General features: G+C 34.1%; 2 protein-coding genes across 2 annotated transcripts in view; one reads left to right on the forward strand and one right to left on the reverse strand.

Moving 5' to 3' along the window:
* Window positions 1–23564, reverse strand: part of LOC120632539 (elongation factor-like GTPase 1) — a 160641-nt gene that overhangs the window by 72880 nt on the left and 64197 nt on the right. The window lies entirely within an intron of this gene.
* The window catches only part of LOC120632540 (protein esc1), a 75603-nt gene continuing 53662 nt past the window's right edge, over window positions 1624–23564 (forward strand). Inside the window, exon 1 of the mRNA XM_039902373.1 lies at window positions 1624–2436. Within this exon, the coding sequence (XP_039758307.1) occupies window positions 1624–2436 (813 nt within the window). The remainder of the gene's footprint in view (window positions 2437–23564) is intronic.

A 23564-nucleotide genomic window follows, 5' to 3' on the forward strand; every position in this document is an offset into this window, starting at 1 on the left:
TGATGGCCTGGAGCGGTAATTAACCGCGACCAAATTTTCTACTGTACAAAACTTCGCTGTCTACCCCATTTGTTGATGCCTGAATATTTGACTATAATATTCAGTTAATTTTAAGCTGTTGCCGGTGCAAAAGAAGCGGTGATAGCGCATTGGTTAGAAGCTTGACTTCAAATTCCGGGGGCAGAGTTCAAATCCCAGCACGCACTAGAGGTGCGTGCTGTACTGCTGCACTTAGAAGTTATGTGCGTTTTAAGTAATTAAAATAAGACTGGCATGCCTGAGAGTTCTACATAATGTTCTCAAAGGTGACCAATCCGCACTGGGCCAGCGTGGTGGACTTCGGCCTTAACGTCCTGTATACGTTGTGGGAAATCTTTAAGGAGTGAAAACGAAAGTAAAGCTATCATACAAAATCTAAAAGCATACCTACTGGTTTAATGTAGGTATCCAATAACACAATTTTGGGCATATGCTCAAATCTTCGATGAAGAGAAAACAGAAATGAGATCATCACATCTGTTAAGGTGAGTATAGAAGCATTAAAGTTATCAAAAAAATTTCTCAGGTGGTGTGTGGTGGCTGGTTTACTCATGATGTTTTCGTGCACCGTTAAAGCAAGTGATATTTTAATTACTTAAAACGCACATAACTTAGAAAAGTTATAGGTGCGCGCTGGGATTCGATCTCGGCCCCCGAAAGTTAAGTCGAGCCCCTACCCACTGCGCTTTCACCGCTTCTTCCTACCTACCTACCTTCCCTACCTTACTTTCTTAGGAATTAAACATAAATTTTGTTAAAAAAACACGGCGCCATAAATCCCTAAGCATTAAAGTCTCGATAATGCCAACACGTGGTGGAATCCGAATTGCTTAAATATAAAGGTTATTTCAAATAGAGCGTGCAGAAGTGATCATCACGGCTTGCGGTGATCTTTAATTTTCACTCAATTTTAAGCTTCAGACGTGTTTTGGGACTCATCGTTACCAATTTGCCTACGCTTGTATTTGGATAGCGGTAAATGCTGCAAAATAAAACGTCAAATTATGTTAAATATGCCTTTAAAGCTAAAGGTGGTGAGGCTTTGTACGTATGCAGAGTACGTATTAAAAACTTAGTACAATTACTTTTTGTTTAATAAATAATAATAGGAGAGATTGTCTTAGAGAGACACAAAATAAGTCTATCGTCATTCTACGAGCAACCGTGTATATCGGTTAGAGTCCTAGATCATCCGAGGATTTAAGGATACCATTATTGCATGAATATATGATGGGTTCATCGTAGTGGGTGATGGGTATGTATGATGGGTATGATGGGTATGATGGGTATGATGGGTTCAGAAAGAAACGTGCATTATAAAGGTATAGAATACTATGATGCATATATGTATCTGCAAGTCTTACCCAATATGCAGTTAAAATCATGTTCTAGCGAATCTTAGCCTGTTTAAATTTATACGGCCGCATACTTTACAACTTTCTTCGCGAACATTATATCCCTGCAGGCTGCATCTGCATCTCGACCCTACGGATTCAAGTGGGTGAGCGGTGGTGGGCCTGTGGCTCGGATCGCGTGCGCAGTCCCGCTCCGATCGTCACAGCGGCCGCACGCGCACGCCGCGCCATGACTCGCACACTGTTCGCTCTTTTAGCGCTCGCCGCCCTCGCACTCGCCTCCGCCGATTCGCCGCGACCCCGCCTAATCGACTTCAACCCTTGGTCTTGGCTACCCAACAACCGCAATAAATCCCCGTCCATCATGGACTACTTCTTTCCACCATCCAGGACCCCCAAACAGTCCAACCTAGACCCACCCGCTGACAGACAACCTCCCCCTACCCTACAAACCACATTAGACGACACCCCAACGATGACAACCCTCCAAGAAAGGGAACGTCCCACTACGTTAGCCAGAAAATCCCATAACAAAGTCAAAACAACCCCCGCAGTCCGACCAACCGCGTCCACGCCCCCAAAAACTAAAAAATCGACACATAAAATTTTCGCTACTGATACGACTGTTGAAGCCAAAACAACACAAACATCAAAAACGGAAACATTGCCACCTACTACAAATATCGTAACCACTACCGCTAAACCGCCGAAACGTTACACTATTAGGCCAGTGAGGACCACAGAGACTCCAACCGTACAGGATACGGAATCGACAATCAATACGAATAGCGACAGCACAGAGACTGTTGCTGGAATCGATACATCTGGTACGACAGCTGATATAACAAAGGATACTGCCCAAACTTTGACTACTGTTGTTGAGACGCGGCCCACCGATGGGACAGCCAGCACTGGAGAGGAGTCTACGACGTTGACAGATAGTACCGTGACGGAACCAGCAGACAGTCGGGAGGGCTACTTACCATTGCGAGACAAACCACAGCAAAATCACGTCAAGATCAACGAGCAGACGAATAAAGAGGTCAGTAATTTGAAAGATTATCAAGCATTACTTCAATTCCGTTACAGTCTAATAGGCATAATATTTCCGTTTTCACCGGCAGATGCAGTTTAACTGTTAGTTAAATCTGTCGATTTTGAATAGTAATTTCAGCAAGCACTTAGTGCGAACAGTTTGCGCTTTTAAGCGTATGCGTAAGTGTAACAGTGCGTGAACAAAGTTCATCCATTGTGCTCGTAGAGAAAGGTTGCGAAGATTGCATTAATCGATCCGAATTCCCACATTACCATTGCAAATTGAAGAAGCAATTATTAATTAAATGTAAAAACGTGTTAGATCCGACCAATGAGCTGAATATAATTGGAATTTGATGTTAGTAAAGCAATTAATCTTTACTTAATTGTTATTCATGATCGAAATCTCAATGGTGTAAGGAATGGACTGAAACCCCAATTGGATTATTGCCATATTAACAAAGATTTCGTAGAAAGAAGAATGACTTAAACCTATATATGGCATTGAAATTAAATTGGCAAAAGACATTTTAGTAGAATTTGATTTTTATAACTTCATATTCCATATCCCATGCAATGACTTCATTTAAAAATAAGTATTTTTTACTGTCGTTTTTATGAAATGGAAATTTACTGTTCCAGCTAATGACTTAGAACCGAGAGATTTAGAAAAAAAACAATAGTATAAATCACCATACCTAAAATAAAAAAAAACTCATTGAAGTGTCGAATACAATCCATCATGCATACTCTATTATTACCAAACAATACAAAAACTTCAATAGAATCCATTAGGCATATTCGAAAAAAAAGGAAGCAAGGGCTGAGTAAAATACTACATTACATTCGATCATTAAGCGTACCACCAAGCGTACTTTGTGCAAATACCATGCAGTGCTATAAGAAAAATTAATTTCATGGCTACGGAAAACGATAGATTATTTCTTCGATCTTTTTGTAATAATAGACACTGAAAGTAATGTTTTAGTAATTTACTATCTAACACAAAAACTGTACGAAAAATAACTGTATTAAAAGGTTTGCAACTTCCTTAGATAGCTCTCTTAACTGTAACAATAAAGTTTGCAACAAAATTTTCACCGTGATCAACAATATAAACAGAAAAGTTTTATATAAAAAAATTGGTACTGACGTTTAAAGTTAAAGGTTCAAATCAAGACAGTTACACAATTTTTAAAATGTAATTAAAAAATATATATATGTGGAGTGTAAAAGTAGTCCATATCATGTGGAGCAATTTATCTTCAATGTTTACATAAAAAAAATAAGTAAAAAACCTTTTGTTTAAAAGAAAAACGCTGTTTCGAAATTACTTTGTGCAGTCAATAAATAAATAAATAAATATACTACTACAATACACACATAGCCACCTAGCCCCAAAGTAAGCGTAGCTTGTGTTATGGGCACTGAGATGACTGATGAATATTTTTATGAATAATATACATAAATGCTTATAATATACATATAAACACCCATACACTGAAAAACATTCATGCTCATCACACAAACATTTTCCAGTTGTGGGAATCGAACCCATGGCCTTGTACACAGAGAGCAGGGTCGCTGCAAACTGCGCCAATCGGCCGTCAAATAATACGTACATAACATTATGAAGATGATTTATTATAAAAGAGATTTTGAAAATCACAAGAGTTTCTTTCCTGACGTATGTACACTACGAGCGTCTATCGACAGATCGATCTAGCCAGCCGTGGTATAGATTATTATAAAATGACAGAAAAACCAGTTATCTCATTTATTTTAATCTAAACCTTAATACTTGGCATGGCTGAAGATTAAGGTGAATGAAATCGTGTCTGATCGATTTTTCTAATTCATTGTTTTCCTTAGGCATGTTAATTACAATTTGGAAATGACCTGATTTTTTTTTATTTTAAAAGTTGAGCCGGTGGAAATTATGCAAAAAAAGGTCTAATCACGTAGAAGGCGGTACTTTCTTCTCATTAGTTACTTGTGGTCAACAGTGCGGTGTCTGCAAACTTCGACAAAAAAAAATAGTTATGTTATAATAAATGTATTAAAACTTTCTCTAAAATATATTAAAATAGAAGATACAAGTCTTCTATGTTAGAGATGCCATAAAGGAACTTAAATTCTCTAATTCATGGTTTTAACGTCGAAGAATACATTTCTACAATATGGTTTCATAAGTTTAACAATCGTAAAAATTATGGACAAAGTTTAGAGATAGAATTTCTTGGCATAAATAATAGAGTCTTGTCTTTTTTAGACATAAGTAAGCTTTTTACTACAATCTCCGTAAGAGATGATACTGTCTGAGATTGTAGCAGGCTAACCCGTCAGGGGTAGGGCAGTTAAATTAAAGCAATACCACAAGCTGGTTTCCAAGCGGCTTCTTACCAGAACGAGTACCAGAATGATAATTTCTCGAACGGATCACGGCCGAAGCCTGCTACCAGATGAGACCAGTGAAAATTTAGAAATTTTAAATCCGCAATTACCTCTCTTCGGGTTGAAACCAGGACCTCTAACTTATACCACAGTGCTCATTACCAAGAGGTAGTCGTTAACAGTGAACTAGATGCCACTCTTGCATAGTGCACGAGGGATTTGTATATGAATTTCTGGTTTTAATAGTATCGCTGTACCTGTCACCGACGCTGTCGCTAACGCTATCGCCGACGCTATCGCCGACGCTATCGCTATCGCTTTGTTGATTCGCAAGTCAACGTGAACACGCACTAAGCACTTGGACGAAAATAGATTTTGCATATTAACTTAAGTAGGTATTATTATACGCATATGCAATAAATTTTGCAGGTGCTTGTTGTCAGATTGTTATATGTGGTGACTGACTAATGAGCGATCTTTTTTAATGTATTCTTTATCTAGCTTGAGCGTCTGTTTTTGTCTTAAATAATTAACAAAATAAAAGAAAGAAAAGCTTTAATAAAGCCTTGTTACATTGTCCTAAACTGCATTTCGATACATGTGACCAAAACAGGCCTCCCAATGTTGCAGCTACATCGGACTTTTTTCAACAATAAGGAAGGCTTAAGGCTACATTTTTTTTATTTTAAGGCTACCTACGAAAATGGAACCTACAACAACAAAATTCACGTAAAGTTTCATCATGGACTTTTAAAATTAAACAAAAACGTCACGACGTCACGACTCAATGCTAATGTAACATTAAACATTAGCACTAAGTCCTGAGAGGAACTTCTTCAAAATTATAATAACCAGTACTGTTGCTGCTAGAATTTAACATTTTGCAGCATATAATTATGAAAATTTGTTCATATGTACCTAGTTATTTACCAAATTACCCTGTCACATGTAAGTTGTTAATGTCTGGCTGTAAGCCTGGTTTAAAAAGAAGCCTGCTACAAACAAAGCCGGATGTCACAGTTTTATGTAAAACCAATAATATAAGCTATCAAACTTAGTTGTAGCAATGAAATGTTACAATTTGTTGAACCCGAATCCAATACTAATCGTGTATAATTAATCAGTACGCATTATAGGTAGAAAGTCGATAGCCGTATCTATCTTACGATTGGAAGAGAAAGGGGTATAGTACCTACGTTAGGTACAATCCGAGAACTAGGTTAGAATAGTCGTAAACAGAAACTATAGTGGAAAGTATTCAAGTAAAATAATACCCCTATTGTTAGATGCGAGTTAATACTGTGTTGCTTCCAATGCCAAGAATGTGCCTGACGAAGCATATTGTCGAGATGTTTTATCAAGACGTATCGACAAGAATGGCATTTGTAGTAATTTTTTAGTAATAAATTTAACAGAACGACTTAAGCACGACTACTTTAAATGGGATTGGATAGAAGCAGGCGTAACTTTTCGGAATTCCATGACATATTATTAAAATTAAGCTTAATTTTTTATACTCCCGAGAAAAGCAGGAAAATCTGTATGGTGTAATTTATAATTTCAAAAACACATGGGCAATGTAGTCTACGCATGTATCGCTCCAAAACAGACTGTCCTGCTTTTTGCCTATTATTTTACGCATTTTTCATAGCACGAGGAACGAAAGATGAAGTATTTATTGCAAATCGCATTTCCACCATGCAGCATTTTTTTTGTTGATAAAAAGAACCGTTTTAGGTTTTACTTTTCTGGGTGAAGGTTTCGTTAAAACAGTCGCAGAGTATCCTGGTGCAAGAGCGAGCGAAGCGAGTTCTCAACTCTGGGCAATCAAACTCGGATGGTTTATGTTAGGTTAAGTTAGGGGAAAAAGACATTACCCTTTGTGGTAATTTCTTTTTAAACCACCCAGAAAAAGGAGCTCCGTCGACTGGGGCCCTTTGTCGCACTTGGGTATCTTTTCTTTCCCCCTTGATCTATTTCCCCCATAAATATATAAAAAAAAATACGAAATCATAACCTCTTAATGAGAGAGAAAATTTTTGTTATGTGATCTGCTCGAAATATTTTGTGATATATTTACTACAGGTAAATATATAATAAAATAAATGATTTGACTTTAAAGAAAATTACAGCCACGTTGTGTTCTATTTATCAAATAATAATTTTCCTTCTACTGTTTTGTAAAATTGCGAATTTGAAAAAAGAATTATTAGGTGAAATAATTAATTTAAAATAATATTTTAACAACCAGCACATTTGCAAAATAAAACTTTTGCGAATAGAATATTTGTAAAATTATTAGTTTGCAAAATACGACGTTTGTGATTTGATTAGTTTTTAAAAAGTTTTTTGGTTAATCATTTGTGAACCTTTGTGTATGAATGAATGAATGAATACACTTTTATTGTACACCACATAAACATAACAAATAAAAAGTAAAAATTTAACAAAAGGTATACAATTTGGCGGCCTTATCGCTACATAGCGATCTCTTCCAGGCAACCAAAGACGTTAAAAACAGCTCAAGAAGAGAGGTAGGTGGTGCATTTAACTGTACTGTGTTGCAAATAAACATGCATAAACCTATATATACAAATATAATATGTACATATAACAAACTTACAATAAAATATATAGATAGTGATAATAATTAATATATACCTATGTAATTAATATAGGTATATATTAATTATTATCAATAATATCAATAATAAATAAATATATACAATATTGTCAAACCACAAATAAAACAGAAGGGAATAGGCAAGTTAAAGATCCGCAGATGCAGACAAAAAATGATCTTTGACAAGTTTTTTAAAAATGGTAATAGACTGATTTTAACTTAACCTGTCAAAATATTTCACCATGTATAACGATTATGTAATCAGTGTCTGAGCTATCTCGACTTACTTTTGATCAAATACTACATAACAATAGGTTAAGAATACTTGAATAAAGAAAAAGATTAAAGAATGCTAATAAATACCAACAAGTAGAACTGTGATGCCGATTATATAACTTATCAATTTATTATTTAATTTGTTTCTCACACTCAATAATCTGCTTTTATTAGTCCGATAAACTTTTTCTGATTGAGTAAGAGCATAAAACAAATAATTGATTAGTCTCAACTCTGACAAAGATCTCTAATATAATTACGTAAAGCTTTTCTTTTAGATTCTGAAAGTACATTTTATTATACAACACTGTACGAATTTATTTTTCGTGACAATATTATTATAACAATTTAAAATTTACTTTCATTCTTGATTAAATAGAGATATAAGCATCTTATTCAATTTAGGTAGTATCGAAAAACGATTCTGGTAATCGAATACGTATCTGATTAAAAGAGTTTTTAACTTGTTTACGGCTGCGTTACTTTTTCAGCAGTGGACCGTCCATGGTTCATGCGATGATGACAGTAAGGGAATACTTCTGTTATAGAAAGACTTTTAAAAGTATTGAAAAAATTTATGATCAGATTTTCATGATGAATTTTTATGATCACTTTTATGACCAAAGTTGCAAACTAATTTTCTCGTTTTACCTAACAATTGGAGAGCTCCTCAATGATTTCCGTTTAGTATCTTTAGGAATTAGCGATTTTAAAACGGGCTGATAGTACTATGTGGATAACAGGAAATCCATGGTTACAAATGGCATGCAATTCAACAGAAACTAGTTACTGTTAATCATTTCCTATCACACGCATTCAAATATGTAGATATGATTGAGGCAGGTTTCCGTGTGATGCGATAATTTGTGCATCGTCGTGCGTCGACCGACATTGACTTTGAATTCAAGGCCGTTTGTTATTGCATTCGTTACACAATGACTTTTAACTTTGTGAATGTGATCAGACTTATTCGTTTAACCCTTTTTTATCATAAAAAAACATAGATTGTACGGATCTATGCACTAAATTCGATTTCAGCACTTTACAAACTGAAAGCGACCTAAAATGCTACATGACCGCGTCCATGCACTTTTCTAATAAACCTATTTTGCAATTTTTAGGTTAATTAAATATAATTTAAAAAAAAACACTAAATTAAATAATATTTTATTTCAAAACTACTAAATAACTAGGAAAATCTTAACGCAAATAGAGTTACAGTTGTCAAGTCTCTGGCTTGGCTAGTTTAACAGTAAATCTCCGAATAATCTTGCTAAAGTATCACTCTCTTGACAGAAACGGCCATGAAATAACTTTGACGTATCCCCGCTGTGAGCTTGGGTTCCAGTTTTATGGCATGCGCCGTATTGAGTACTATTTTAACCTATTCTGCACTGTGGGTTTTATCAATGATCACTGATTTATGGAACTAATACCACTCTATATTTTTCCTTCGGTCAATGAAATGATTGTAGTTCAAATTCAAATGGCTTTCACTTTATTATTATTTTTATTGGGTACTATCAATGGAAATATATCAGCATGATTACATACTTAGCAGATCTATGAAGGAAAAAACTAGATTGTAATCCGCTGTATTATATTATGCATCAACGGCCGTATCAACATTTACTATAAATTTAAGGCCATCTGTTACTTCATATTTTATTAGATATTTATTTTTATTATCTTTTCTTGTTTTTATTAAGTTCTACCAAGGCTGGTACTCAGCATTAAGACGTTAAATAGCCTGTTTACGACGCTGACTCTTTATGATTATGTATATAAATAAATGTCGTTTCGTTGAAGCAACAAGTCAATTATATGCAGTCATCGATAGGTAGATGCAAAATCAAGAAATGGGTTTGTGTTATTTATTTACTAACTACCAGTAAACAGCAAACAAGTTTTTCCTAAGCCTTTTGTTTTAAAAATGAGGTTTTACTTAATATGAGTATAAAAAACTAAGTAGAGTGCGTAATAAAGAATATTATACGGATAATTCCCACGGACGCAAGAAATAAGCATTTAACATTCTATATTAGGTTATTGGAGTTCAGAGTCCCGTTCAGTTAAAATTCTATAATATTTGTTATGGCACTTTCCTGCATGGATGAAATATATGCCCTAAAGCTAAACGCTGCAGGAGACCTCTTATACCATATATGCGGAATAATAAACAGTTATCCGGGCTCTGGAAAAGGATAGGCAGGTTTAGTTTATGCAGAGATAGCGTTTCTTGGACTTTTTCAACTCCGTTGCATAATAGAGGCTAACCACGTATCCGTTACTAGATGACGGTAAACATAAGACATGCAACACAATGAGTAACCACATTATATGAAAGCTCAGAGCACAATATTTATAAGAACATTTAAAAATTACTACTTGCGGAGCCGATCTGATGATATCAGAAGGTGATCATACGATCTCTACTTTAACTAACGAGGACATACCGAGTTTGGGCTCGTTAGATTGTTGTTGAAGTTGATGAAGCTAGCGTTAAACGATTGTTTACAAAAAATTGGTGTTGTTTGATACGTAATTTCATGTTATTTCAAGAAACATTATGGTTGCAAAACTATTAAACAAAGGAATTATCTTGGGAGCATCAACTTTAAATAAAATATTTAAAGAATAACACACATGAAAAATGTCTTATTCATCAATTACGTCAATTATTTATAATCCATCCTTTTTTTATGACGTTCTCAGTTCTTTTAGTGTTGTTTATAGGTTAGTAATAATTTTTCGAAATTTAAAGTAAATTCTCAAAATGCGTTATGCAAGTAAATTTAAATTTGATGCTAAACAAATAGTTTTATTGTACAAACCGACATAGAAAATATATCTTGTAGGAATCAACCACAATGTATCTTTAAAGCGTTCCACTTGTGCATTTTGAGGTCAGTTTTCCATGGAATAGTAAGTATCAGCATTAGCATGACAATAGTCATTGATAACGATGTGCCAAAGACTCTCTATTATGATTTGATGGTCACCTTTAGTGAACATGGTTAGAAGTTTATTAAAACTCTTATGGTGTAGGCAAGCTAAGTCACCAAGGCTTAGCAAACCCCAAAAACTTCCAGCTCACCATCACAACCGAGAAAAGGTTTAGTTTAGCTATTACCTATAGCATTGTATATATAAAAAGCTAAGGAAGGTTGAAAGTAAGATAGGTGGTTTGTATGAAGCTAAGTTTTCAAGCGATTATGGAACATGCAATGGACGTTTATATTCCTAGAGATATATTATACATTACTGAAAAGTTCAACAAAATCAGTTCAAAAGACTATAAAGTTCAAATTTGACCACAATACACGTGAATTGATTTTCAGCTATGTATACCTATTGTATCGCATCAATAATATTTATTACCCGAATCAACGCTGACTCAACAAAACATATAAGTAATCGTCGAAAGCGAAACCAACAGGTTAATTGTGGAAAGTGTACGGAATCAATTCTTGTCCCGATATGTATTGTATTGTGCACATAAACAAAATATTGAAACGGTAGTAGTAAAAGTAATTGACAAATTGTTTTTCCAACGTGCATTCGATTCCGATAAAGAAGCTCCATTTTTGCTTTTTCAGGTATTAATTATTCTAGGAAAAATAAATATGCAAGAATAATTCTTTACGATTATTCCTTTTCAGGTAAATTATTTCTATTTTACTAATTTGAACGCAATTTTTTCGTTCCGTGATACCGTTATGTCAATAAAATTTATAATTCACATTCTACGAGTTATTTAATTCATTTCCAAGTGTTGAATTACTAACACACTTTTTGTCATGGTTTTTTATCGCTTCATTGACTATATACTCTGTGGCTGTTATTACCAAAATATATCGGTTATTATTATGATGGAATTATTAAAAGTAAGAACATGTAATTAAAAAGCGCAGTGTGAAGAGTGGTCTTATTGTATCCTAAAAATAGATGCATTTCTATTTCAAGAGTCAGTTTGTTTAGTTGCTCTTTAGTTTTTTTCTTATAGAGAAAATAATTAAGTGAGCTTCATGCATCATAACAAAGATTAGCGAAGCTTCAAGTATTTTTTCTTTTTTCATTCATTATGAATTTTTAACAATTAATATCTGCATCAACACTTCACTTGTCAGAACTTGAAGTTAATGAAATACTTTGCTACGTTTATTTTACTAAGCTATGTGCGTGTTTCTCGAAGCTCTTAGCAGCGTTTACGACCCTCGTAACGATCAAGAACTGCTTGTTACTAAAACTTATTCTTATTGTTTGGTATGTTACTGTTATCTTCGAAATATATTTAAAGTATAGTAAATATTTAAGTCAATGTCCTGGTTCTTATCAAAGCATGTGCTGTGTCGTAAATTATATCTTTCAATGGCATCTGTAGCTTATGGCAGTAGAAAGTACAGAAGTATGTTAATTGGGTAGTTTGCCTTGTAAGAAATCATTTTCACTCTCGGTAAATCGCGAAATATACTATTACTTATGTATCTGGAGCAGCGAGTAGACTGCAGCAAATACAAATATCACGAAATAAGTTTCAATAAACGAATATGATGTGAAATTCACACAAAATTTTTGAGAGATTGAGAGTATATTATATATTTTTAAAAAAACATTTTCGTCAAATATATATAATTATCTTTTTCTATTATTCACGCAATTTAATTACTAGTCTTTTAATAATAATAATTATAACTATGCAGTAAAAGTCTTGTATTAATATACTTAAATATCAGGTCAGATTTCTGTTTTTGATAGTTACATACAAAAGATTTTTAAGTGAAAGTTTGAATTATGAAGTCAAAAGGCAATTTTGTATACCTACTCCATCTTTGACCTCACAATCAGTCTCGTCTCTTTTTATAACAAAAAATGTTCTATCACTTGTGATGACTATGCTTAATTCTTTATAGTGCGATAAGTAACAATGCCTATACTTACCGCTACAATAGCTTACTGAACTTAAAAATATTTATCATGATTTAGTTCTGTAGAAAAAGTACAGACAGATCTTTTAAAGAATACGCTTCGTCAAGCATGATGCATATCTTGGTCGAATTCTAACGAAGAGGCAAGCAATGTATTCCTTGCAGTGACTCTCAATAGAACACCATCTCTGTCTTCTTATTTCTCATGTTGTAAAGGACGCTACAGATGATTGTGTTTCTTACGACTCAACTAGCAGTTTCATGAAATATTAGCTGTTCCCTGTGGTTTCTTACGCGTTAACTCTGATTGGTAACAAAAAAGCATTACCTAACTTATTCTAATAATGGCAAGCTACTTTAGTTTTAAATCATCTCGTAAATAACAAGCTGTTAAGGGCTAGACTTATTTATATGAGATAGTTTGATAATATAATGACATTTTTTGTAAGGATTTATAGACTAGGACTTAAATTTAAATATGTTATTGTGGCTTATTTATAAAAGGTAGATATATAGCTTAGCAATTTTCTATTTAGATTTACTTTTGTCTTAAAATAATTTTTATAGTACCCACATAGTATTTGTAGTGCACGTGGATAAATCAGCTCGGCAGCAGTTTTTCCTGTGGTATGCTTTACAAATACCATTATTTTACCCTAAAATCTTGTTTTACTACTATAAAACATGGCCGTTACTATTTCAAAATTAAGTTCTCTGTATATCAAAGAGAGAGTTGCGCTATGATCTTTTTTTTATTCGCATTAGAGTCGCATCTAACTTCTACACCTCCCTAAGCCTCGTTATAATTTGCAGGTCATGCTTTCGGTTGTCAACATGTTAAATGTTTTCACACGTACACGTTCGTTTTGCTTAGCGGCACATCGCTTATTTAGAAAGTATTTTAAGGGTGTGATTTATTGAAATTAAAATTTACATTGTTAAATACAGTTGCAACCAAACTTAGAAGCAATCTCTATGTGAAGGTAAGTTATAAATAGTAATAAATAAATATAATAATGAATAAATACATTCTATTGCAAGAATATTTCATAGTTAGATCTTGATGGCAATTCTGGGATGATTTCTGGGATGGCAAAAGATACAAAAGCATCTGCGACTCCCATACCATTTGTGCTTTTGCTAAGAAGAGTTTACTATTCTACTTGTAAGTACACAAGTTGTTAAAAACAAAGAAAAGATACACACCCATACATACACGCATCGTGAAATGGCTTACCTGTAAAAATAAAATAAATATTAAGTATGTTATTACGTGAGTTAAAAAGGATACAAAAGAACAAGTTAATGTTATAGCATCAGCACATTAAGTATGCATACGTAATGTTTGATAACATTGTTAGTTAGGCTTCGGGCGAAAGTTTACTAGTGCATCTGACCTCTCTATTCATTAAAGTATAATCGAAAGTGAAAATAAATAAGCGTTGAGATTCTTTGATAGACGCTTAATCACATACGTTATAGCATTGTTCTTCATTCTTGGATAGAAATCTAATTTTACATGTTAAAAAGAAATAATCAAATATATGCTTAAACTTCTCAGTAAGGTCCTTTGTAGTTTTTGCATGTCAGATATAAGTTATGAAATAGTGAGCATATACTTATTAAAACGAGTAGTTAGTTATCCTTACACACAAACCATATTAATATTATAAGAACAAAACCGTGTCTATTTATTTGTACCGTGTCTATTTATTTAACGAATGATAGGTAATCATTCGTTAAACACACATAACGAATTTCAATGAAATTTTGCGAAAGGATAGCTTGCATCCTGACATAGGGCCATGTATTATAACAGGCCAGACGATACATTTAAGACTTATGATTAAGACGACACTTAATATCATTTGTCGGATTGTGTAACAATGATGGAGTCCCAAAAACTAATTAAGGTTCCGTAATCGGAAGTTGATCGGCATTGTGTATCTTTTCGGAATTCACCTGCACACAAATCACGATTGTGAAGTGTGATTAAAATTCCGTTAGTAACAACATAACAAGCGTTTCGACTAATCTCGCTATAATCTTAAATGAATATCAAATTAAATTAAAAGCGCTCATTGCATTATCTAATTGTTAATTATAAAACGTTACCACGTAATTTGCATAGTATTCACAAATTGGTTTCAAATGAAAAAATAAGTTGAGATGGGAAAGGAAATGGTAATTTTGATTGTATTTTTGTGGCACAACCAATTAACAACGCGATATAATGTATTCAATGCTAAATTATTTGATAGTTGCTGTTTGTCAGGGACGTCGTCCTCGTTTATTCCGTTCCTAAAATAAGCACAAGAATGCTTTATTTTTCTGGAATAAAATGTATCCCGTGCTCTCAAGGATCGCTTCAACGGTAAAGCTGAACATTGGTAACATACAAATAAACAAGAAAACAGACACACTTTCGCATTCAGAACATTTTTATGGATTTAAGAAAGAAGTAATAGGTATGGCTAGTTAACCTTAATAGGAAAACTAACATGACAAGTATTTGAACTTTAAGTAACGGGTAGATATTCCACCTTATCAACCACGCATATGATGTAGTATATGTCAGAATATAGGTCAAACTAATAACCAGATGCTGGCTACGTTGCGGTAAAATTAAAAAGGGCTAAGTCGAAGGTTTATTCTATCTCGCACTGCAATAATCTGTTATGAGATAACATAATGTGTCGGCCTTACATCCGCTAAATTGAATATCACGAAACACATTAACATCGTATTAGTTCACTGTTAAGATCTAAATCTTAACTGTAAAACATGAAGGTGCGCTTATAATAATATTATGACCCTTATTCAAAGGACTCTAGGTTCAGTTTTGTCACTGTACCGTCAGTGCATATCCTGATAATAATTAACCTGGAATAGATTGATATTAAGAATGTGCAGGGTATCATTAGCGCACGTATTAAATTTAATGAAATGTAACGGCACTTACTAGATTTCTTGCAAGAAGTTGGGTGAATATCATCTGTTATAAAGTATATCCTAGTGATAAAGTATAACAACGATTTGTAATAAATCTACTGCGATCTGATAATTATTAGCATGATCGGAAATCATGAAGATAGAGAAACATCATATTATGAAAATAAAGCTAAATTTGCTACTCGACAAAAAGTAGGAGAATCGGTATGATGTAATTTATAATTTCTTCAATGTTTATACTCCGAAACCGGAGCATCCTCAAGAGATGTTAACTTTGTTATTATTTAATGGAAAGTCAACATCTTCTAAGGATGCTCCGGTTTCGGAGTATAAAGATTAAAGAAATTATGAATTACACCATACATATTCTCCTGCTTTTCTGACCCTCAACAGGGCATGGGTCTTCTCTCCTCCACCAGGATGACCAAGTGTGGATTGTGTAGTGTTGAAGTGGTAGAATTCACACGCCGTTAGAACATGTAAATTTCCCAGGCATGTAGAAAACAGTAGTATGTAAAAAAAATCAAATTATCTTTCTGGATTTGTCAAACATTTCCATTAAATGCGTGCAAATTCGTAAACAAGTGACTTTCTACTTTGTCGCAAAAATCACAAGCTTTAAAAGTGAGATACAAATCGGATTAAACGATTTCGAAAGTGTAGCGGGCATGTCTGTAAACAGGACATAATGTCGAATCTAGATATATTCGTACGTGCAAAAATGTTTCAAATGTTCCCTTTTACCGTTAGCAACAGTGTACCAAAGTTAATGTTTTAAAGTAAAAGTAGGTAGATCGCCTTAATCAGAGAGAGAGAAATTATTACAATAATTTTGAAAAAAATGGTAACATTACGTTTCTAAAATACTTGCAGATGATGTGTTCCCGTATTTTATATTTCTTAACGGTAAACACACTTTGCAATTGTTAAACTTCATAAATTAACACCGCAAATATTTAAGACAAATAAAGGCAAAACAACCAATTCTTAAACCTAGATGTCAAAGTTTAACCATTATTCAAACCGAAATAATATAAGGTGCCATTGAACTTAACGAACGGTAGTGTGACAATGTTTAATGTTTAATTTTTTATCAAATAGAAGAAAAAAAATTAAACATTAAACATTGCCACGGTAATATTTATTGTCGCTTGGATTAAAAAATTTAAACCTAGATCAGAAAATCTAAAAAAAGGTGTTACAACTAAGTATAAAAAGCGTCTCATTTTAAAGGCCTGTTATAACGACCAAGTAATTTATAAAAAAGTGTGTCGATTACGATATTATTACTGTTTGCACTCAAAAGTGTATCATCTAGCCTACCGTTGCGCTGTATTAAATGGAATCGTGTTCAATAAAGCACTATGTCAACTAGCGGTAAGCATTTTTTCCCCTTTTCGATGCGAAATCCAATGTTTTGACAATTTTACGCAAACATTTTGGAACTGAATTTATTTGTTCTCTCCATCTTTTGCCATTAAATCGACGATCAGTAGTAGATTAAAGATGCGGAGAAAAAATACATCGATTAAGTGACCAAGATTACGCAGATAAATATTATTGTTCGTTCTTAGTTCGAAAAGTAGAAAAAAATCATAATGTCAGCAACGTAACACGATGCTGACAACGAATGAAATATATTAACATCGTATTAGACTGAACGTTGTGTAGGATATTGAGGTTTATCCCATAAAAAGGATTCAAATACAATCGCAAAATAGACATGAAACAGGACCGTGTTCGTTTTCGTGGTCATGCATAGGTACATAAAAGGTATGTTAAACTTAGAAAGGAAGAGTTTAAACTAGGATCGCGTACGAGTAGTAAAAAACCAAGATCACTTTTCTTTTCGTAGCTATCTATAATGATAGCATCTGTGATAAACAGCATGATCTTCTGTAACAAAAAGTGGACTGTAGGCATGTACCTTAACAGATGGATCGCCTCTCACTGACTGGCTAACTGTTCGTACCTGGCCAGTAAAGCCATATTACCGGCGGTGGAATGAGTTGCTGTTATTGCGATTTTCTGATCTATTGGAACGTATATGACTAACGAGAATCATAAACAAGAATATGCAGCGCGGATATGTACACTTAAGTAATTGCGGCATTCGGAGAATTTACGAGTAAGTTTCAATAAAAGCCCATGATCATCTGTTGTTAAGAAACGCCATTAGCAGTATTTGGAGCATGCGAACGTGGGAAGGTGTCGTTCGAAAGTCATTTATAATTAAAATCTGAGGTGAGCGCAGAGTGGGAATAGATTGGCGATTATACGTTATTTCTTTGGTTATCTTATTTAGCCGCAAAATTAACATTGCAAGAGATCGCGGTAGAAATCCGAGGTCCACTGCCATTCTGGACAATCTCGGATACGTGACCACGGTTCTTGTTTGCATTGCGGTTGAAAAGTTGCGGTCGAAAGTTTTACCCCACATCGGACACGCATGTATTACTTGACAGACAATTTCCCTGGTATGACGTCGGTCAAACTTTATTGATGTCACTGTGCTGCTGTCCGGATTGAATGCTAAGTCTGTCCGCGAAATTCCAACCTATGCTCTATGTATGCTCTTCACGCGCTAAGCGAAATTTGCACGTCACTGAGACGTGAAATCTCGGTATTTAGACTTCTTGCAGTCAAAAACAAACAATAGTAACAAGGTTTATGAGAGCTAACGTTATGGAACACAAACTTTATTTAACGGAACTAATAAAACCAGTCAAGTGCGAATCTTGCGTAATTAGTGTTTTATACTTATAATATTTAAGAGAGCAAAAAAAAATGTTTTGTATGCGAGGAAACAATGGTTTGATGCGTTATGTTTTAATGCTGAAGAATTTGAAGTAAGCGTTTTTAAATTTATACAAAAGAACTTTACGAGGCCAAATTTTGAGCGCAGGCAAAATTCAAAGTGTAGATACGATACACTTAACAGTGTAAGAACCATAAAATGTAGACTGTTACGTATCTTAGATACAATCTCGTGTACGTGATGCACTTCAAGCTACTTATTTATATGAAGCATCCGTTTGTTACATCTCTGATAAATGACAACAAATCGTAGGATTCATGGAAATGCTCTCTAGTCTGTACATACGCGTACGTCGTATCTCACACGGTGCTTATTAAGGAATTACGCGCTTCGATCCATCATATCATAAAGGTATCTCACCGGAAATGTTTACGATGTATATTAAAGTACTTTCTCGTACTTTTTATTAAGTATATTTTTTGACGACTTTCTCGTTTAAAGCATTCAATAAAGGCGGTATGCAAACATAGCCTTGCTTTTGGTAAATAAAATAAAATTTACGATTTGTAAGGTTGATACAGAATTGGCAAGTCTCAGAATAGTTGAGTGAGTACATGTAGGTACTTCACAGACTTTTGTAGAAGAAGACAAATATTGACATTTACTTCTTCTTTATGTACTACACCTGAGATGTAATTATATGATTTGAATAAAAATATCCAGCCAATATTGCAATCGCTTATTATAAGTGAAATATTATGTACATACATTTCTTAAGTAGTTATTTAAGATTGAACATAATAGGGCATACTCCCCCCAATTATCGAAATCTTCATAGTTTATTATCAAAATTAAAAATAAATTTTAACATATTCAAGTATATCATTTCTAAAATGATTATACTCTGTACTGCTATTTCTGTGCGTAAACTTTTCTTAAAGTATCAAAAACTTAAAAAAAAAATCAAGATTTAGGCCGAGAATTAAAAAAAAGATATCAGTAAGGCGATAAAAACAACAAAAAATTATTAAAAATTGTTGCAAATATAAAATTTTAACGCTTTTCCTGTCCCTATCTTTACAAGTGTCTCTCTTGATATGGTCATTTATTAAGGAACCTTAAGCTGTCCAAGTTAAGAAATGCATAATACTTAATCAATTTAATAGGTTTCAACGTATGTCATGCCTTATTATTTACAACGCCACTTGTTTTGAACGATTTCCAATTAAAGCATTATAGCATTGTAGGTATTCACTTTCATTTCGTATTTTAAGTTTTATCGGCATCATCAATAAATATGTCATTAATGTGCCAATTTTTATACAAGTCGTTATTTTTAGGACATTTTATCGTATTAAGGAATCTGGAAAACTGCTTCCGCAAAATCAACATGTTATTAAAGAAAAGTTATAAACCATAATGAAATCCAATAAAAACTAAATATAGCAAAAATACAAATTTTAACTGTACCTACATATTCTTAATTACTAGCTCTTTTTTATATTTATGTTATTTATTCCACTACAAGTAGTAGTAGTGTAAGTGGTAGATGATGATGCAGTATAAGATAATAGCGGGCTAACCTGTTAGGGAGCATGGTAGTCATACCCCTAATCGTTATCTACGCGACATCGCACCGGAACACTAAATCGCTTAGCGGCACGTCTTGGTCGGTAGGGTGGTAACTAGCAACGGCCAAACGCCCACCACACAAATGCCTCTGTGGCATTGGTACTAGAAATTGTACTTATATATATATTTATATGTTGCCCAGTTCAAGTCTACATACATCCGATGTATAACCTATATTACTGTCTAGTTTTATTAATATCCGTTCAGGAGTTTTTGCGTGATAGAGTAACTAATATCTTTATCCTAAATACAGTACCAACTAGTTAGGAGTCAGTTACTCACCCACACCATAGCCAAATTGGGACTTTTTATCTTAATGTATTCAATTATATGTGGGTCATAGTAATCCATGTTTATATCTATAAATAAAAAAATAAAAAATCTCAATCTATCCATGCATACAAACTTTCGCATTTATAATATTTGTAGGATAAATGATAAATATTTTACTTTTAAGTCAGCAGCATTAGTAGTAACTGAAATATAAATTTAGACAGACCGCCAAACGGACGGACGTAACGAGAGTTGGCTCTAATGATTTTGGTACGAAAATCGAAAAAGGAAATGGTCGTATTTTCATGTACACTTTCTGTGAGAACCAAGTCAGTTAAATGGAACATTGAAGTTCTTATTCCTTTAAGGTCTTGTGCTAGCTTCCTATTAGACCATACACCTTCTTAAGTAAACTATTGAAATGACCTCAATAGTCTACTTGCTAAAATACTGACTATAACAAACACTAAAAATTAAATCCTATTTTATATGCCCTTAATTCACAAAATTATTTTTTTAAAGATTATTTTATTACATCCACATTGAAATAACGTGTATATCGTTCTTATTTAAATTCAAATTCAAAATTCATTTATTTCAAGTAGGCCTAATTAATGTGTTTTAATATATTGTTTAAACTTAGGTAGATCTAATATTACCTTCGGTATCATTTTATAAAAGCATATACCCATCTTCACACACTAAGGATTTCTGTACTTTTCTCAGACGATATGCAGATATCACTAATTTATGTCCGTTTCTTGACTGTTTATATCGATCTTATTTATTCGGATACTTGACAGTCACTGCTTTGGCGCCAGTCTTAATTTCTATTAGACTTAATTGAAATACTCTACCTTAATAAAATTTCTTGCTCATCAATAGGATCTTGCAGCCTGGGCTGCATTAGTGGGAGAAAGTTACAAATTTGTAAACTCACCATTATGACGAACGATCGGACCCTTAATGCTTTTATTGTTCGAGTATGCTCACTAGTGGCTGAACAATCATAAAGGTACGTATATTAAAATGGCCTTTTCATTTTCTTTATGAGTAGTAGGTAATTATAGTATGGGAGCCAGCAACGCCGCTTAAACAAGAAATCCTAGATGGTAAATTTTTTTCACATCTCTTGTTTTGCAGTGTATCGCTAAGGATATTGACTGTCCACTGAGTAAAAAACGTTGCGTTATTTTTTAACATTTTCTTTACACTTTTATTTTACATTTTATTTTAGCAAAAAAAAAATCCAATTATTTGTGATGGCACATAATATACTAACTAACTACTCAATTGAGACTTGTATTCAAATCTAAAACTATTTTTTAATTTTTTTTAAAACCCTATTTACTTCTTCTAGCCATCTGCCCCAGCAAGCAAGTGAAGTCATAGTTGGTCGCAGTTATAATCTAGTTACATAAAAGCCTGCCAACCCACATTGCACTAGCGTAGCGGGAGTAAGTCCTAAATTCCTCGCTCTAAAGGAAATTGTCAGACCAAGCAGATGGCCCGTCGGTTGGTATATTAATTAAAAACCATCGCCTATAAACACAGTGTCCATCATACTAAGGCGTAGGTATTAAACCTCATGAACCTGTAATGACACCTGGAATACTTGATGTGGGTAGTCCACACAGGAACTGAGCATGGTAGTACTTCCCTGGGCGAGCTCTGTCAAAACTATACTGAGTTTTGCGACGGGAATCACATACAATGTTTTGCAGTGAAAAGGTCTAGATTGAGGTAAGCTTGCCTAGAAAATGCCTATTTTCTCTTGCCTTGAAAGTACTCAAGTTGTACGTGTCTGGAAACAAGCTAGCGGTTCGTATCAGAACCGTATATAAAAAGGCGTCGTGCGGGTTAATTGGATGTCATCCACATAAGGATGCCATCGCGAATGGCGTCTCGCTGTTCTGTGGTAGATTACCGAATGTTAGGTAAGATTCGTTGTCATGAACCCGTCGTTTCAATTATCACATCAATCCATTACTAGCCAACCACTCAGCATGGGTCCCCTCCCAGAATTAGAAGATTTTAGGTCTTAGTCTACCACGTGCAGATTATTATACTACACGGTACATACGCCTTTGAGAACGTTATTTATGTAGAACTCTCAGGCATGCAGGTTTAACGATGTTATCCTTCACCGTTAAAGCAACTGATATTTGAATTGCTTAAATTAAAAACGAGCATAGCTCCAAAAATCTCTACAAAATGTCACCAGCTCTTAGACTATTCCTCGTAAGTCCCACCTTGGGTTATTAGGCACTTGCAGTAGCTTTGTGTAAATCAAAGTGGCAGCCACCGTCCACAATGGTCACTTTCACATCTGTACAAGTGCCTTTGAGCTGTCAATAAACACACTCTCCAAATATGATAATAACGCACTAATATGTCATTATTCGTCGTTTACTATTCATTCGATTCATTATAAATAATTGAAATTGAAATTAGATTTTTTTTCATTTGACTACCACGTTTAGTACATTTCAATCAACTGACGATTGGGTAACAATTTGAAAGTGATTTATGGTTTATTTACTCTATATAAACCTGAAAGTAAAATTGGAATGTATGCAGAATAATTTTAGGGTGTGTAAATGCTTACTACGTTTTTCCATTTAAAGTTGTTTTTAGTACTTTTCATGAAATGCTGATAAGGGTTTTTGCTGACCTTGGAGTTAGGAGAGTCTTAGAGTTAGGTGCTTCAGTGCACCGGAATCATACATAATAGGTATCGGTAGGTGCACAAAACCGAACACTAATGTGGACTACCCGATGTGGGTAGTCCACATTTGTGTTCAGTTTTGCGCACGGATAGATTTTTGTAACCCGAACGCTTATAAATGCTAAATTTATTTATTATCCATTCAGAACGCCACGTCAGGGCAATGACCCTAATAAGTCTGGATAGAGCTTAACCAGAGTTTAAGGGATACACGCAAGAATAACCTAACCTTTGTTTGATTGTCACAATTGTTCGTTATTTCTTATCAGGTGTAGGCAAAGTGTAATGCAAATTAGCTGTAGAAATGCTTTAAGCGATCGCGTTGGTCGATCAACATTGACCAAAGGTGGTAATCAACCATCTTATTAAGCCTATACTTTGTTGATAGGGCATCGCTTTAACTCATTAGTGCCGGTCATTAGCTCTAGCTACTGCTGATAATTACTAACCTACGGAAGAAAATTATTGTAACCTACGGGCCCTTATTCGATCTGACTTCTATGTCATGCTTAACTTGGCAACATTAATAAGCTATCGCAATTTGTACGCAGACAAAAACTGTTAGCTCGTT

This window comes from Pararge aegeria, chromosome 20 (assembly GCF_905163445.1).
Source record: "Pararge aegeria chromosome 20, ilParAegt1.1, whole genome shotgun sequence".
In the NCBI taxonomy this organism is placed as follows: domain Eukaryota; kingdom Metazoa; phylum Arthropoda; class Insecta; order Lepidoptera; family Nymphalidae; genus Pararge; species Pararge aegeria.